Below are 17,902 nucleotides of genomic sequence, written 5' to 3'. Positions count from 1 at the left end.
CCAAGCCAGCCCAGGACCGCCACATCCGGCTTCTTCACCTGCGGGATCATCTGAGACGATCTTGTCTTGCCCATTCACCCTCTGAATGGCACATATACACAATCCATGTGTCAGTTGTCTCAAGGCTTTAACCTGTCTCCTCCCCTTCATCTACAGTGATTGAAGTGAATTTGGTAACAAGTGACATCAATAAGGGATCATAGCTTTCACCTGGTTAGTCTATGTCATGGAAAGAGCAGGTGTTCCTAATGTGTGCACTCAGTGTATATGTATGTGTATATATATATATATATATATATACACATACATACATACAGTTGAAGTCGGAAGTTTACATACACCTTAGCCAAATACATTTAAACTCAGTTTTTCACAATTCCTGACATTTAATCCTAGTAAAAATTCCCTGTCTTAGGTCAGTTAGGATCACCACTTTATTTTAAGAATGTCAAATGTCAGAATAATAGTAGAGAGAATTATTTATTTCAGCTTTTTTTTCTTTAATCACATTCCCAGTGGGTCAGATGTTTACATACACTCAATTAAATTGTTTAACTTGGGTCAAACCTTTCAGGAGCCTTCCACAAGCTTCCCACAATAAGTTGGGTGAATTTTGGTCCATTCCTCCTGACAAAGCTGGTGTAACTGAGTCAGGTTTGTAGGCCTCCTTGCTCGCACACGCTTTTTCAGTTCTGCCCACAAATGTTCTATAGGATTGAGGTCAGGGCTTTGTGATGGCCACGCCAATACCTTGACTTTGTTGTCCTTAAGCCATTTTGCCACAACTTTGGAAGTATGCTTGGGGTCATTGTCCATTTGGAAGACCATTTGCGACCAAGCTTTAACTTCCTGACTGATGTCTTGAAATGTTGCTTCAATATATCCACATAATTTTCCTTCCGCATGATGCCATCTATTTTGTGAAGTGCACCAGTCCCTCCTGCAGCAAAGCACCCCCACGGCATGATGCTGCCACCCCCGTGCTTCACGGTTGGGATGGTGTTCTTCGGCTTGCAAGTTTCCCCCTTTTTCCTCCAAACATAACAATGGTCATTATGGCCAAACAGTTCTATTTTTGTTTCATCAGACCAAAAAGTACGATCTTTGTCCCCATGTGCAGTTACAAACCGTAGTCTGGCTTTTTTATGGCGGTTTTGGAGCAGTGGCTTCTTCCTTGCTGAGCGGCCTTTCAGGTTATGTCGATATAGGACTCGTTTTACTGTGGATATAGATACTTTTGTACCTGTTTCCTCCAGCATCTTCACAAGGTCCTTTGCTGTTGTTCTGGGATTGATTTGCACTTTTCGCACCAAGTACGTTCATCTCTAGGAGACAGAACGCGTCTCCTTCCTGAGTGGTATGACGGATGTGTGGTCCCATGGTGTTTATACTTGCATACTATTGTTTGTACAGATGAACGTGGTACCTTCAGGCGTTTGGAAATTGCTGAACCAGACTTGTGGGGATCTACAATTTTCTTTCTGAGGTCTTGGTTGATTTATTTTGATTTTCCCATGATGTCAAGCAAATAGGCACTGAGTTTGAAGGTAGGCCTTGAAATACATCCACAGGTACACCTCCAATTGACTCAAATGATGTCAATTAGCCTATCAGAAGCTTCTAAAGCCATTACATCATTTTCTGGAATTTTCCAAGCTGTTTAAAGGCACAGTCAACTTAGTGTATGTAAACTTCTGACCCACTGGAATTGTGATACAGTGAATTATAAGTGAAATAATCTGTCTGTAAACAATTGTTGGAAAAATTACTTGTGTCATGCACAAAGTAGATGTCCTAACCGACTTGCCAAAACTATAGCTTGTTAACAAGACATTTGTGGAGTGGTTGAAAAACGAGTTTTAATGACTCCAACCTAAGTGTATGTAAACTTCTGACTTCAACTGTGTGTATATATATATATATATATATATATATATACCGCCAAGCCTTTCCTGGGCTCCTGATCCCAATCTGTTCAGGTAGGGGGTGTGACGGTCGAAATGTCATCCCCGCCAGACCCTTACACTCTCTCTGGTACCGAATGGTGTCTGGTACCCAGGTTTCATGGCCCGGTGCTGTGCATCGGGACAACATTTCTCTACCAGGACTCCAGTGCTTGAAACATACACTGCAGCGTTGGTTAAGGCAGTGTTTTATATGCTGTGGGCTGGTTTGTCTGGCAGAGATACTGTATCTTCAGCAGGTGCATACTGTATGTTTGCAGTCATGTAAGGAGGGACTGGTGCACTTCACAAAATAGATGGCATCATGAGTCCTGCTGTAGCTCAGTTGGTAGAGCATGGCGCTTGCAATGCCAGGGTTGTGGGTTCGTTTCCCACGGTTGGCCAGTATGAAAAATGTATGCACTCACTAACTGTAAGTCGCTCTGGATAACTGCGTCTGCTAAAATGTAAATGTAAATGTTCTCTTAAATGTAAATCCCACTTAGAGCGAGGCACTGTTTTGTAATTGAACGAATGAGAAGAGCTGTGAGTGTGGTGTCTGCTGATTGAGGTCATTGTAGATTGACCCTAATTACATTTACATTTCAGTCATTTAGCAGACGCTCTTATCCAGAGCAACTTACAGTAGTGAGCGCATACATTTTCATACTTGTTCCCTATGGGAATCAAACGCACAACCCTGGCATTGCAAGCGCCATGCTCTACCAGCTGAGCTACACGGGACACTAATGTGCTGTACGTAAGACGTTCATTTACTGTATCTACTCACACTCTTTGTAATATGTTAATATAGAGATGAATCTTTTGACCTTTTTTAATAAAGGACTATTCATTGTGTCACCTTCAGCATGGTCTTAACAGGTCAGTCTGGCCTGACTTGTAGCTAAAATGGCTGCCACATCAGGCACATAGTTGTATGTGCGTAGACACATATGGTTAGAGAAGCTCTCCCATGTCCATGTCAATCTAGTTCATGTTTGTTTAGGGTTTCTTTGATCAGAACAAAACATAATTAGCAAAACCAGCATTTTCTCTCTCATTCCTTTCCCTCTCTCATTCCTTTCTTTCTCTCACTCCTTTCTTTCTCTCACTCCTTTCTCTATCTCACTCCTTTCTCTCTCACTCCTTTCTCTCTCACTCCTTTCTCTCTCTCACTCCTTTCTCTCTCTCACTCCTTTCTCTCTCTCATTCCTTTCCCTCGCTCACTCCTTTCCCTCTCTCACTAGATTGCCCTCCCTCTCTCTCTTATCCCCTCCCCTCTACCTCTTTTTTGCCCTCTCTCTCTTTGGGGATTTGGGAATTAGTATATCTAGCCGTCTGTGCTGGCTTAGACTACATTAGTGTGTGTGTGTGTGTGAGTGAGTGAGTGAGTGAATGAGTGTGGATGGGTAGAGCAGAGAGGGCTCTGAGGATGGCGTCGACACTGGGCAGCAGTAGTAGTAGGGGCAGCTCTCTGGCCGGTTCGCTGGTCTGGCCGACCCTCAACCATTACCCCGGCTCCCAGCAGAGGCCCCAGGGCAGGGGTCGCAAGGCCAAGGGTGGCCGGGGGGCCCAGACTGCACAGACGGCCCAGCCGCGGGACGCGTGGGCAGCCGCACAGCCCTACCCGCAGGGCAGACAGGTGGGCAGCAGCGGTGGGTGGACGTCACATGATGGAGGGGGCTGACGGGATTGGACGGATGACATTTTGCAAAGGTTAAATGCGATTCAGCCAGAGAGGAGAGAAGAGGACCAATATGGTGGTGTTGGCTTATTGGTGTAGGACTGTGAATACTGTGTTGCTACTTAGCCCTGTTGAGCTGAGCTTCTCTTATCTGTGGGCACACTGCCTGACTCTGTGTGACTCACTGGTCCTGACAGGTGTCTGAGGCTCCATGCTGTGGAGGGGCGGGGGTGTGAGCTCACACTATTTGTTCTGTTTCTCTCTCTGTCATACACATGCACATACACAATTGCTATTCCTGTATTTTTTTGGTGAGGACTTATCACCCCCGCACGCACGCACACGCGCACACACACACACACACACACACTTTCCCTCACTGTGCTATCCCATTTTCATGGAGCTTTACTCCCATCAGGCTCAGTGCAGCAGATGGTGTCATGCTGCTAAACATTTGGCACCCTTCAGTTTGTCGCTGGTGTTTCTTCAGGTGAAAAATTAATTCAGGCGCCGTTAAAGAAATGCTAAACCTTCTCTGACCTGTGTACAAGAAGATATGCCCACCTTTCTCTTTACTTTAGGTCTCGGTTCAGCTGTGTTTTTGTGCATGTTCAAATCACCAGTTGGCTGATAAAATCGGTCATAATCATGGATGTTGTTGTTGCTGCTGCTGTTGTCTTCAGTTTGAACCACAGTGAAAGTGAAGGTTTATAACTTTCAGAAGAGCTGACGTAGTGTAGCTACCACTTCTTCTGTAGCACAGCAGCAACTTCCCCAAGAGGTTACAAGTTTTGTACATCATGTCTCCTTTGAACCTCCTCATGTTAACTTCCAGTTTATAACCCACTTCAAAGCTATCACCCTGGACCAGTGGGGGAGTGGTTAGCTGTAGCATGCAGCAGGCTCAGCTTTGCCATTGTAAAGTGCAAGCTGTAACTAGGGGGAATGTTCCTAGTGTTTTGGTTCAGATACAGAAATAAACATGATGGTCCAGCCAGTCAGTCAGTGCTGATGGTTCAACAGAGGGATGACTTGACTCAGTCTATCAGAGCTGAGGGTCCCTGGGGAGAGTGATGACTCATGAGAAACACGAGGGAACATGAAAAGGGCGAGAGAAAAAATTGCCTACACCCTCAGGTCGCGTCGATTCTTCTTCTACATGTTTAAGTGGCTATCTAACAATGGATTTTCCACACTGTGTGCTAAATGTGTGTTTGTGGATAATCTTGAATCCACCTGGTTAGAGGTTGTTCCAACTACAAAGAATGGCATATTTATAGGACCTCAGGAAAATGTGACAGAAAATGTGACAATTTAATGTTGTCCCTTTATGCCTGCTTTTATGACCCGTCCAGTGCTTGTGTTGACTGTGCTGCTGTGTTGAACTCTGACCTCTGTGTTGACAGGCTCACCTGGTGGCAGCCTTTGAGAAGAGCCTGGGGAACATGACCTGTCGCCTAACGAGCCTCACCATGACAGCTGAGCAAAAGGTACGTGCCATTTTCTGTTGCTGCGGCCCACCGCTTCCAGATACGTTCTCATGTATAAAGCTTGTATCAGGCTATAGTGTTTCATTGTCTCTGAGAACTCTGCCTGTCTGTGCATATCACTGTTAATCCATGGTCATTTACACCTTACAATAACAGTAATTTATAGAAACGTTATAGAGCATTCATAAGGTCTTCATAAGCACTGCATAATGTACCATAAATCATTTATAATCATCCTGTGTCGTGCCCGTGGCACATTTGCCACCCTTTATACAGCATGACATTTGCTTATGAATGATTTCTGTATAGACCTTTTTATGAAGGCTTCATTAAGTTAAAAGCTATGTTAAAGGAAAATTATCTATCTTTTGGTATTTGTTTCATTAGTCCATTGTCATATGATGCAAAACGCATCATGCAGGGATGATTTCTGTATTTTGAAAATTACATACAGTATCTTGACAACTTGATTGCTGACAAGCAAAACGTTTGGGGACTATGTCAACAATGGACTAATGAAATAAATACCAAAATATAGAGTTGTCCTTTAAGGTTAGTGTGGGACCTTTTCCCCTCTTAATATAAGATATTCATGATATATTGATAGAACTTGTCTCATATGTATCCTAATCCAGGACATTGGTTTTGCTCCATACTCTGCAGAGTTATTTCTTCAGGCATATATGTACTGAATGATGCTATACTCATAGCCAGATATCAGACCACATTAGAGATGACAGAAGTGTTTCTTATGGTCTGTAATTGGCAGCGCTTGAGTGAGATTAGGGTCTGGAAGAAGTACCCAGAAAGAGTAGCGTCGTCGAGCTCTAAAACGAGGATCAGTGAAAGAATGGTACATGTGTTGTAAATGTAAAGCCATCCTTGTGATGAAACGTGAGCGTCTCCGCCTGTCCGCCTGTTGGTGGAAACCCTACTCATAACATTGAAGAGCTGTGGCAGCCTTAATCCTGGATAAATTAAACGAGAGATTCTAGAGGGACGTCTTTGTTAAGCAAGCCGCCTGCGCCCTCCCAACTTTTAATTAAGGCTGAAACCCTATCACAAGCCCACAGTGGTTTTGGGGGAATTGGAGCGCTGTTGCCTTTTTATCTAATCATGTGGATTTAATAGAGAGGTACTGTGCCATGTAGGTTTTATCCAATCAGGTGGGGCGGAGGGTAAAACTCTATTGCCAAACCTTATCCTCTTAAACTTGCTTAAGGCCTAGCTCTGTGTGCTTTTGAAGCAGGAATATTTTACTGACATATCGTACGACTGTCATTGAGTTTTGGATTGAGAATTGAGAGAGTGGTGCCCCCGACCGAAATGAAGGGTAGACCGTTAAAAGAGATTTAGAGGCAGAAAACAAGATTTTTCTCTTTCAATAGGGTTAATGATCAAAAAGGTATATTCAAGATCCACATAAAGCACATTTGTTATTTTTTTGGGACACCAGATGATGTTTCTACAGTATATCTATAATCAAGCACATTCTGCCATTGTTTTCAATTGAGCAGGTTAGCATTGTCTGTGGCGGTGTGGTGCTGTGGAGGTTGATCTGTGTTGCTGCTTCTCTTCCCTCAGGAGTCGGAGCTGGCTGAGCTGAGAGAGACCATCGAGGCGCTGAAAGCCCAGAACACAGACGCCCAGACAGCCATCCAAGTTGCCCTCAACGGCCCCGACCACCTACACAAAGGTAGCGGCGCCAGAGGAGAACCCTCCATATGCGCTTTAGCGTGGGCAAGAACCGCACCTCTTCCTCTTGATCGGCCCACACATTTCAAACTCTGTCCCTCTTTACTCATGAGAGCAGCCATACACCACTCTAGAATGTTCACCCTCTTTGAAAGTTGATCTTAAACACCTGCCACTCAGGAGTTAGACTTGGTAGAAACTAAAAAGAGGATTGTCTTGTGCTTCCAGACCTGCGGATTAGACGGAAACACTCGTCGGAGAGCATGTCCAGCATCAACAGTGCAGCCAGTCACTCGTCCCTGGGCAGCGCCAAAGACCCAGAGGACAAGAAGAAGAAGAAGAGCTGGGTGAGTTAGTGAGTGAAGAAATCCCACGGGAGAAGGAGAGGAGGAGGGGTTTTCTCAGGTCATATAGACGTCTCCGTGCGGTGCACTTCACTCTAACCTCTGAACCATCTAAACCATGCCATGTCTCACACTCCCACTGAGCAGTCATACATTGTCATAACTGTGACTTTTAATTCCACTCCCTTTTCTCATGCTCTCTCTAACCCTAACCCTCTGCCAGGGAAAGGAGAGAGGCAACAAGGTGAATATGAACCACCCCCATCCTCCTGCATGTCTGTATGACAGAGTGAATGAGTGTGAAAGAAAGACAAAGAGGTGGAACACTTTTGTACAAGGATCACATAATGGGCACTCATTTCCTAAGTGTAATATTGTGTATATAAGTAGTTAAATAGGACCTTTATTCTGTAGTATTAGCCAGTTGTTAGTCCTTCATTCTGTGTTTCCTGTATTCATTCATGTGTGAATAAGAAAACACTACATAAATGCCTAATAAAATGTGTTAATAATACAGAATAAAGGCTTAATTCACTATTTCAAATTGTGCCTAATGTGGTCCATATACCCGAAAGGGACGGATGCATATTTGAGCGTCAATCAGTGCTGTCCCGCTTAGTTTCCTTCAGTCCCCCAGTCAGTGTACCCCTTGATTAAGCGTACAGTCCATCTCTCCTAGTAATATTAACCTTCCTTCTCCTCTCCTTCTGTGTGCAGTTACGGTTCTGCCCCACCGTGGAGCCAATATGACAAACCCTATTTGAGAAACGCATTCATTCAAAATCAATGTTTTTGTCAATCCTACCCTGTGTTTTTCTGCCCATTATACAGTGTGCATGTTTCCTGCTGGTTAAGGACTGCTATTTGTCATGACCCTCTGAATAATTTTTTATTACATTTAATAATAACTCATACATTCTTATATTAAGTTTCAGTACAGAAGACAACCCCACTTTAAGAGTTTACAATCTGACCTCCATACTATCTCTTCTGGGAAACAGACCATGATGAACTGCTAAATGTACGGAGTACGACCAGCATCTTTACAACTGCTAAATTCTCTTTCCCAATCCTTCCCAGACTCTGAGCCAGAGAAAAGCTCAACCCACGCTCATAAATACAAATCAGGTTCTTATTTATGCCGCTATTCATTTGAATATAAATTCTGCCTCTGTGCCCCTGAGGCCTGAAATACTGGGAGTGTGTGTCTCAGAGGTTAATGAAGAGCTTGTGATCTGGCTGAAGAGGGCATCGCTAACAGCAGGGAGAGGGACATGGGCTCACACACACACACACACACACACACACACACACACACACACACAAACACACACACACACACACACACACACACATCAGGTGCAGTTTCCCCTTCCTGGAGCCATTCTTCACCTTGTACAGGAAACAAAATGCAAATGCATCAAACCTAAGGAACTAATTGCCAGTTAAATAAAGTTTTAAAGGGGCAAGGGAAGTATTTTGGGGTATGACAGTTGAACAAAGCTCATGAGGCATTTATAAGCTATATTCTTTAAGAATCAATCTATATATTAATTTGAAAGTATAAAAATGGATGTACCAATTCCAGATTGCCACTTTAAAGACAATGGTGGCCCTAGCGGTAATACAGTAGGGATGATGTGTGGGTCAGTGGAGCGGGGTGTCCCTGTGGTAACAGTAGTGATGATGTGTGGGTCAGTGGAGCGGGGTGTCCCTGTGGTAACAGTAGTGATGATGTGTGGGTCAGTGGAGCGGGGTGTCCCTGTGGTAACAGTAGTGATGATGTGTGGGTCAGTGGAGCGGGGTGTCCCTGTGGTAACAGTAGTGATGATGTGTGGGTCAGTGGAGCGGGGTGTCCCTGTGGTAACAGTAGTGATGATGTGTGGGTCAGTGGAGCGGGGGTGTCCCTGTGGTAACAGTAGTGATGATGTGTGGGTCAGTGGAGCGGGGTGTCCCTGTGGTAACAGTAGTGATGATGTGTGGGTCAGTGGAGCGAGGTGTCCCTGTGGTAACAGTAGTGATGATGTGTGGGTCAGTGGAGCGGGGTGATCCTGTGGTAACAGTAGTGATTGTTCTATCCGCAGGTGGCTGATTCCATCCCAGCACAGGTCAGTTGTACTAAAGCGTCTACCGTCCGTGTGCTGTGGTGACTTCCTCCTCTTCCTCCTCCTCAGTTCCTCAACGTTTTCCCTTCTACAACTGTTCGGCATGGAAACAGCCCCCCTCTCCTCCTCCTCCATTTTGACTGCCTGTTTGTTTCTAGTTCCAGGACTTTAAAAAGTCTGGCTCCTCCCCTGCATTCCTAATTTCTCATCCATACAGTCTGGCTCCTCCCTGCATTCCTCATTCCTCCTCCATACAGTCTGGCTCCTCCCTGCATTCCTCATTCCTCCTCCATACAGTCTGGCTCCTCCCTGCATTCCTCATTCCTCCTCCATACAGTCGCCCCTGATTGGATCCCTCTCTCGCCCTTGATTGAGTTTCCTTGCTTTCCCTTTCTCTCAGATGGTGACTGTTGCCTAAGAACAGCACTGACTTGGCAAGACAGGAACGTTGATGTACGTTAATGATGTACGTTAAGTTGAAGAGATGGGCAAGGTTTACGTTTTGGTTGTTTCTCTTGCAGTTGCGGAGCTCGTTCAAGCAGGCGTTCAGTAAGAAGAAGGGCAACAAGCCTCAGTCTCCCCACGATGACATCGAAGAGATGACGGATTCATCGCTGCCGTCCTCGCCCAAGCTACAGCATGCTAACAGACAGGACAGCTTCCCCACACTCCTCTCCTCAGCCTCTACCACAGAGTGAGTATACTGCAATATACACACACACGGCAGGTAGCCTAGCGGTTAGAGCGTTGGGCCAGTAACCGAAGGGTCACTAGTTTGAATCCCCAAGCCGACAAGGTGAAAAATATGTCAGTTTGCCCTTGAGCAAGGCACTTAACCCTAATTGCTCAAGGGTCACTGTTGATAATGGCTGACCCTGGCCGTAACCCCACTCTCCGAAGGTGTCTCGGGGGGGAGTTGGGATATGCAAAAATCACATTTCTAATTCACACATGCGTATAATACACACTTGTCTATGTGAAATGGTACAAATATAAGCACCCACCTAATTATTATTATTACACACACAGGCTACATCCCAATCTACATACATACAGTGGGGAAAAAAAGTATTTAGTCAGCCACCAATTGTGCAAGTTCTCCCACTTAAAAAGATGAGAGAGGCCTGTAATTTTCATCATAGGTACACGTCAACTATGACAGACAAATTGAGGAAAAAAAATCCACATTGTAGTCATGGTGGAAAATAAGTATTTGGTCACCTACAAACAAGCAAGATTTCTGGCTCTCACAGACCTGTAACTTCTTCTTTAAGAGGCTCCTCTGTCCTCCACTCGTTACCTGTATTAATGGCACCTGTTTGAACTTGTTATCAGTATAAAAGACACCTGTCCACAACCTCAAACAGTCACACTCCAAACTCCACTATGGCCAAGACCAAAGAGCTGTCAAAGGACACCAGAAACAAAATTGTAGACCTGCACCAGGCTGGGAAGAGTGAATCTGCAATAGGTAAGCAGCTTGGTTTGAAAAAATTAACTGTGGGAGCAATTATTAGGAAATGGAAGACATACAAGACCACTGATAATCTCCCTCGATCTGGGGCTCCACGCAAGATCTCACCCCGTGGGGTCAAAATGATCACAAGAACGGTGAGCAAAAATCCCAGAACCACACGGGGGGACCTAATGAATGACCTGCAGAGAGCTGGGACCAAAGTAACAAAGCCTACCATCAGTAACACACTACGCCGCCAGGGACTCAAATCCTGCAGTGCGAGACGTGTCCCCCTGCTTAAGCCAGTACATGTCCAGGCCCGTCTGAAGTTTGCTAGAGTGCATTTGGATGATCCAAAAGAGGATTGGGAGAATGTCATATGGTCAGATGAAACCAAACCAACTCGTCGTGTTTGGAGGACAAAGAATGCTGAGTTGCATCCAAAGAACACCATACCTACTGTGAAGCATGGGGGTGGAAACATCATGCTTTGGGGCTGTTTTTCTGCAAAGGGACCAGGACGACTGATCCGTGTAAAGGAAAGAATGAATGGGGCCATGTATCGTGAGATTTTGAGTGAAAACCTCCTTCCATCAGCAAGGGCATTGAAGATGAAACGTGGCTGGGTCTTTCAGCATGACAATGATCCCAAACACACCATCCGGGCAACGAAGGAGTGGCTTCATAAGAAGCATTTCAAGGTCCTGGAGTGGCCTAGCCAGTCTCCAGATCTCAACTCCATATAAAATCTTTGGAGGGAGTTGAAAGTCCGTGTTGCCCAGCGACAGCCCCAAAACATCACTGCTCTAGAGGAGTTCTGCATGGAGGAATGGGCCAAAATACCAGCAACAGTGTGTGAAAACCTTGTGAAGACTTACAGAAAACGTTTGACCTGTGTCATTGCCAACAAAGGGTATATAACAAAGTATTGAGAAACTTTTGTTATTGACCAAATACTTATTTTCCACCATAATTTGCAAATAAATTCATTAAAAATCCTACAATGTGATTTTCTGGATTTTTTTTTCTCATTTTGTCTGTCATAGTTGACGTGTACCTATTATGAAAATTACAGGCCTCTCTCATCTTTTTAAGTGGAAGAACTTGCACAATTGGTGGCTGACTAAATACTTTTTTTCCCCACTGTAACATAATTCAGCATCTTCCATTTCTTGGCACAAATGTTGTTGTTTTCCTTCTGAATTCACCTGGTCTTTTCTTTTATGTCTCTTCTTGTTCACCTTGTTTCTCCATTTCACATGTCTGTCTATCTGTCTGTCTGTACAGTAACAAGTGCTTCTGTGATAGCAAGCCCCTCCCCATGTGGATGTCAAAGAGAAGCCTAAACGGTCATGTGGTCTACAAGCACAGATCTCGGTAACAGGCAGTGTGTGGCTGTCGGGGTGTGGAGTGCTTTCATCATGCATCTCTCTTAACACCATCAAAACTCAGCCTGCTTTTATATTTGGTTGTGTCCCAAATGGCACCATATTCCCTATATTGTGCACTCCAGGACCCATAGGGCTCTGGTCAAAAGTAGTGTACTATCTAGGGAATAGGGTGCCCTTTGGGACGCAACCTTTCTCTCACAAATGGCCCCAATTAGGCCACGACACAAACATATAATGCACCAGAAAGTGAGCCGCGTACACAAATATTAAAAATCACTTGTTGCAGTCATGGGAGGTTATATTATATTTCCGTGCTTACTGACACTGCTGGTGAATTGGCCATGTACGGAAGGCCCCTCCATCTTGTTAATATCCTCAGCTGACCTTGCATTTGCCAGACAGTGACACAAGCATGCTAGTTTAATTCACATCTGCTGTGTATGGGCCAGCTGACAAGTTGGTTTGCCCTAATTTCTTTGGAGGACCGCTGACAGGCTTTCCTAGCCGTGGCGGGTGATGCTCATGGTGTGGGTTTTGAAGTAAATTTCCCCATTTCAGATCGTAAACTCAGCTGTGACCTGCAGAGTTTGATAGTAGTGAATGGTAGTAGTAGTAGTAGCAACACTGGGACCGTAGACCGACACCATCTTTGTCTTTGCTTGGTATGCCAGATGGAAAATTCCTATGATGGAGGATTCACTCATCCTCAATGCTCTCCTGATCCCTGTGTGACCCCATACCACCTGTGTGTATGTGCGTTCGTTCGTTTTCTAAGTATGTCTGCCATAACGGTTTTCTACTGACTCCAATGGATCCTCTTTGGTTTGACTGTACAGCCGAGTTCTCTCTCTCTCTCTCCCTCGGGGGTTGAGGTTCCCTGGTTCCCTCGGTGGACACTTCCCATGCCTGTACTGTACTGTATGTGTACCTATCCCTGTTTGTAGTATTTCTAGCCTGTATGTGTAACTATCCCTGTTTGTAGTATTTCTAGCCTGTATGTGTAACTATCCCTGTTTGTAGTATTTCTAGCCTGTATGTGTAACTATCCCTGTTTGTATTATTTCTAGCCTGTATGTGTAACTATCCCTGTTTGTAGTATTTCTAGCCTGTATTTGTAACTATCCCTTTATGTAGTATCTCTAGCCTGTATGTGTAACTATCCCTTTTTGTAGTATATCTAGCCTGTATGTGTAACTATCCCTGTTTGTAGTATTTCTAGCCTGTATGTGTAACTATCCCTGTTTGTAGTATTTCTAGCCTGTATGTGTAACTATCCCTTTGTGTAGTATTTCTAGCCTGTATTTGTAACTATCCCTTTGTGTAGTATTTCTAGCCTGTATGTGTAACTATCCCTTTATGTAGTATCTCTAGCCTGTATGTGTAACTATCCCTGTTTGTAGTATTTCTAGCCTGTATGTGTAACTATCCCTTTGTGTAGTATTTCTAGCCTGTATTTGTAACTATCCCTTTGTGTAGTATTTCTAGCCTGTATGTGTAACTATTCCTTTATGTAGTATCTCTAGCCTGTATGTGTAACTATCCCTGTTTGTAGTATTTCTAGCCTGTATGTGTAACTATCCCTTTGTGTAGTATTTCTAGCCTGTATTTGTAACTATCCCTTTATGTAGTATCTCTAGCCTGTATGTGTAACTATCCCTGTTTGTAGTATTTCTAGCCTGTATGTGTAACTATCCCTGTTTGTAGTATTTCTAGCCCTGTGACCCCTGTGTGACCCCTTGCAGGCTGTGTGAGTGCACGGAGGCGGAGGCGGAGATCATCCTGCAGCTGAAGAATGAGCTGAGGGAGAAGGAACTGAAGCTGACAGACATCCGCCTGGAGGCTCTTAGCTCCGCCCACCACCTGGACCAGATCCGAGAAGCCATGAACCGTATGCAGGTGAGGAACCAGGTAGCCTGCTAAACGAATGCACAACCCAAACCATGGGGGACCACCAATGTGAATTAGCACTGATTTATATATCAAATCTCTAATTGTACATAAAGCCTTCTATTGTTGTGTTTAACACTAATCCAGTCCATCTCTTATCTGTTGTTTTATCTGTATGTATATTGTTTATGCTGTAAAAAATAATTCAGGAAGGAGACATTATTGGGTCGCACCCAGAGAGACCTGTTTCCCAGGGGCCAGTGAGCCGTGACACTACGCAGTTAGGGAGCTAATACCAGTGTTTGGGGATTGTTCTGGCTCTTTGATGCCATGCCAGGGGTGTCAGTGGGGGGTCAGGGAGAGGCTTGTGCCCGTCTCTTGCTCTCACCGGGGCCACGGAAGCCAACAAGCCGCGATGGCACCGTGGTCAATTTACAGTTTAACCACTCAGACCACTAATTAGGCTTAGCTGTCAGTGGGGCTGGCTGTATACATACACCCAATCACCTTTCTGGTAGAGCACTGACAATGAAGCTCGTGACAAAGTCCGGGGGGACAGTGGCTTGGCCGTTGATGTCAACTCCCATGACAAAACGGCAACAACTGGAGAAGTCAGCGCTCTCTCCTCAAATGTGTAGATAATCTACCCAGGCCCTTAATCTGGGGTTTAGACTTGTGAACAGCCCAGTACAAAGAGCTCTGGTGAGATTAAAGGGGCTCTCACAGCCAACAATGAGGCTAATACTGATCCACAATGATAACTATGGCCAGTCTGAATGAAAGGACATTTCCATATTCTCCTAATCGGTTTACCTCTCAGTATAATTATTTTATTTTACATGGGGTTGGGCTGAGTTTCTGGATTGCTCTATAAAAGCGTCCATTTGTGGTGATGTCATTGTCTCCCAACAGGTGGCGTAGGCCTACATGATGAGTTATAACCATAGAAATATAATTACTAGACAGGACACTCAATACGGTCACTGGTCCACCCATCACAGAACATCGACTTGAATGGGAATGTCCATTCTGGTAATTCTGTTTCAATGGTTTAGAACAGCATCTGTCAGGAAACGCCGACAGTGACATTTAGAGTATCCTCCTGATGTTTATTCTCTGTCTTTGGGCAGAACGAGATCGAGCTGCTGAAAGCGGAAAACGACCGGCTCAAGACGGGAGGCACCACGCCAGCCGCCACACCCGCCAAGACGGGCCGGCCGCCCTCTGAGACTTCCAGCACATCCTCGTCCTCCTCGCGACAATCTCTGGGCCTGTCCCTCAACAACCTCAACATCACAGACACCATCATGTCAGGTGAGCCACAGCTCTGGGCCTGTCCCTCAACAACCTCAACATCACAGACACCATCATGTCAGGTGAGCCACAGCTCTGGGCCTGTCCCTCAACAACCTCAACATCACAGACACCATCATGTCAGGTGATCCACTACAGCCCCATGAATCTACAACATGACAGACCATCATGTCAGGTGATCCACCACAGCCCCATGACTCTACAACTCAGTAGAACAGTTTACATTATATTCTCCTGGATGATGGTTTAGTAGAACAATATAGAATATATTGTCCTGGATGATGATGTAGTAGAAAGATATGCAATATATTGTCCTGGATGATGATTTAGTAGAAAGATATGCAATATATTTACCTGGATGAAGGTGAGCCACCACAGCACGTTTGTCCATGAAGAGTTCCTGAAGTTGAAGTAACATCTGCATCAATCAAGCAGACGTCAGAACAGAACTCCTCTGAGAGTTGTGAGACACAGAGACAGAGACAGAGTGAGAGAGAGAGAGAGAAAGAGAGAGAGAGAGAGAGATTAAACCTTGTATGCTCCTCTTCTCCGAGTCCGTCCTTGTCGATGAGTGGAGCGCTCGTTGGTCTCCTCGTCTGTCCTGTAATTAAAATAGAACACTCTCAGAGGACTTTGGGGCTGTTTAATTGATGGGGGGATGAGTTGGGAGCAGCAGCGCGTGGGAAGACGAGTGGCAGAGGGCCCTTATCACCCCTGCACAGAGCCTAAGTGCCAGCAAGCCAGCCGAATGCAAAGTAGGTCCCCTTCCTCCCCAGTTCAATGGAAATAAAGCAGAGAGAGAGAAAAATAACCTGTTTATAATTCATATCTGGAGCTCCAAGCAAAGTAACTTTTCCAGCCTGACAACCATGTCTTGCAAACAGGCAGAGGGACCGCTCTATATTACATTTAGTCTCTGTTGTTTTTTCGTCTATATTTTGATGACGCTTTTATTACAGAGATGTTTTTCCCCAAGATTGTTTCCTCCCTTGATAGATAGTTGTGTTTGTGCCTACAGATATTCTCCTGGACGATGGTTATGAGGGCAATCTACGCAAAGAGGGGCGCAGTGTCCGCATTGTGGTTACAATCAACAGTGGCTCTAATAAGACCAAGGTAACTAATGAGATATAGGTGCCTAGAATCAACACTGGCTCTAATAAGACCAAAGTAACTAATGAGATATAGGTGCCTAGAATCAACACTGGCTCTAATAAGACCAAGGTAACTAATGAGATATAGGTGCCTAGAATCAACACTGGCTCTAATAAGACCAAAGTAACTAATGAGATATAGGTGCCTAGAATCAACACTGGCTCTAATAAGACCAAGGTAACTAATGAGATATAGGTGCCTAGAATCAACACTGGCTCTAATAAGACCAAAGTAACTAATGAGATATAGGTGCCTAGAATCAACACTGGCTCTAATAAGACCAAAGTAACTAATGAGATATAGGTGCCTAGAATCAACACTGGCTCCAATAAGACCAAAGTAACTAATGAGATAGGTGCCTAGAATCAACACTGGCTCTAATAAGACCAAAGTAACTAATGAGATATAGGTGCCTAGAATCAACACTGGCTCTAATAAGACCAAAGTAACTAATGAGATATAGGTGCCTAGAATCAACACTGGCTCTAATAAGACCAAAGTAACTAATGAGATATAGGTGCCTAGAATCAACACTGGCTCTAATAAGACCAAAGTAACTAATGAGATATAGCTGCCTAGAATAACAATGTGAAAATCTTATGCTGTCGTATAATCAGATGCTTCGGTACCAGCGCTTGACTTGGGCAGGAACTCACCAGAGCCGAGTCCCGCACCTCATTTTTTCTACTGCTTGAGCTCCTGTTCCTCTCATAAAACATTAGCTCAAAAGTATTGTGGAGCTCCTGCACCTTAATATAAATAGTACCGGCAACCAAAATAAATACCGGCACCTATTTCAGTCCAAGTCACTGTTCGGTACAACAATTTTGTCACTTATTTTCATTAATGTCAATCAATCAATCAAATGTACTTATAAAGCCCTTTTTACATCAGCAGATGTCACAAAGTGCTATACAGAAACCCAGCCTAAAACCCCAAACAGCAAGCAATGCAGATGTAGAAGCACGGTGGCTAGGAAAAACTCCCTAGAAAGGCAGAAACCTAGGAAGAAACCTAGAGAGGAACCAGGATCTGAGGGGTGGCCAGTCCCCTTCTGGTCTCTGACATCCTACATTTTCTAATTCCCTATCGTACACTCAGGGTATGCAAAGCCAGGAGTACCTCATTGGTTCCATCGGCGTGAGCGGAAAGACCAAGTGGGATGTGCTAGATGGAGTAATCAGACGATTATTCAAGGTAAAACCTCCATCCCATGCTCACCATATGATCAATCACTGACTGAACCCTACAGACGAAAAACCAAATATGAAGCGCTCCATTTCCATATATATATATATTTAAGTGTGTATAGCAGGAATTTTATGGGTGAAAGATAGTTGAGTCAGACTCTATTCTAAGTACAGTTATTTGTGTCTTGCTTCTTGTTTTTAATGAGGAAGTGTCATGTTTATTTCAATAGTCACAGAAAGCTCATGAT

The 17,902-nt window shown here is 44.5% G+C and overlaps 1 protein-coding gene across 1 annotated transcript in view; it reads left to right on the top strand.

Annotated features, from left to right (window-relative positions):
- The window catches only part of LOC123483956 (neuron navigator 3-like), a 59,100-nt gene that overhangs the window by 25,375 nt on the left and 15,823 nt on the right, over nucleotides 1-17,902 (top strand). The window contains exons 14-24 of the mRNA XM_045213896.1: nucleotides 5,034-5,117; nucleotides 6,702-6,813; nucleotides 7,041-7,159; nucleotides 7,380-7,400; nucleotides 9,241-9,264; nucleotides 9,783-9,955; nucleotides 12,005-12,094; nucleotides 13,851-14,016; nucleotides 15,126-15,309; nucleotides 16,328-16,425; nucleotides 17,566-17,661. Of these exons, the coding sequence (XP_045069831.1) occupies nucleotides 5,034-5,117; nucleotides 6,702-6,813; nucleotides 7,041-7,159; nucleotides 7,380-7,400; nucleotides 9,241-9,264; nucleotides 9,783-9,955; nucleotides 12,005-12,094; nucleotides 13,851-14,016; nucleotides 15,126-15,309; nucleotides 16,328-16,425; nucleotides 17,566-17,661 (1,167 nt within the window). The remainder of the gene's footprint in view (nucleotides 1-5,033; nucleotides 5,118-6,701; nucleotides 6,814-7,040; nucleotides 7,160-7,379; nucleotides 7,401-9,240; nucleotides 9,265-9,782; nucleotides 9,956-12,004; nucleotides 12,095-13,850; nucleotides 14,017-15,125; nucleotides 15,310-16,327; nucleotides 16,426-17,565; nucleotides 17,662-17,902) is intronic.

The sequence above is a fragment of the Coregonus clupeaformis genome, unplaced genomic scaffold (assembly GCF_020615455.1).
Source record: "Coregonus clupeaformis isolate EN_2021a unplaced genomic scaffold, ASM2061545v1 scaf0169, whole genome shotgun sequence".
NCBI classification, from domain to species: Eukaryota; Metazoa; Chordata; class Actinopteri; order Salmoniformes; family Salmonidae; genus Coregonus; species Coregonus clupeaformis.
Note: the sequence above shows the minus strand (reverse complement) of the source record. Positions and strands in the feature narration are given on the sequence as shown.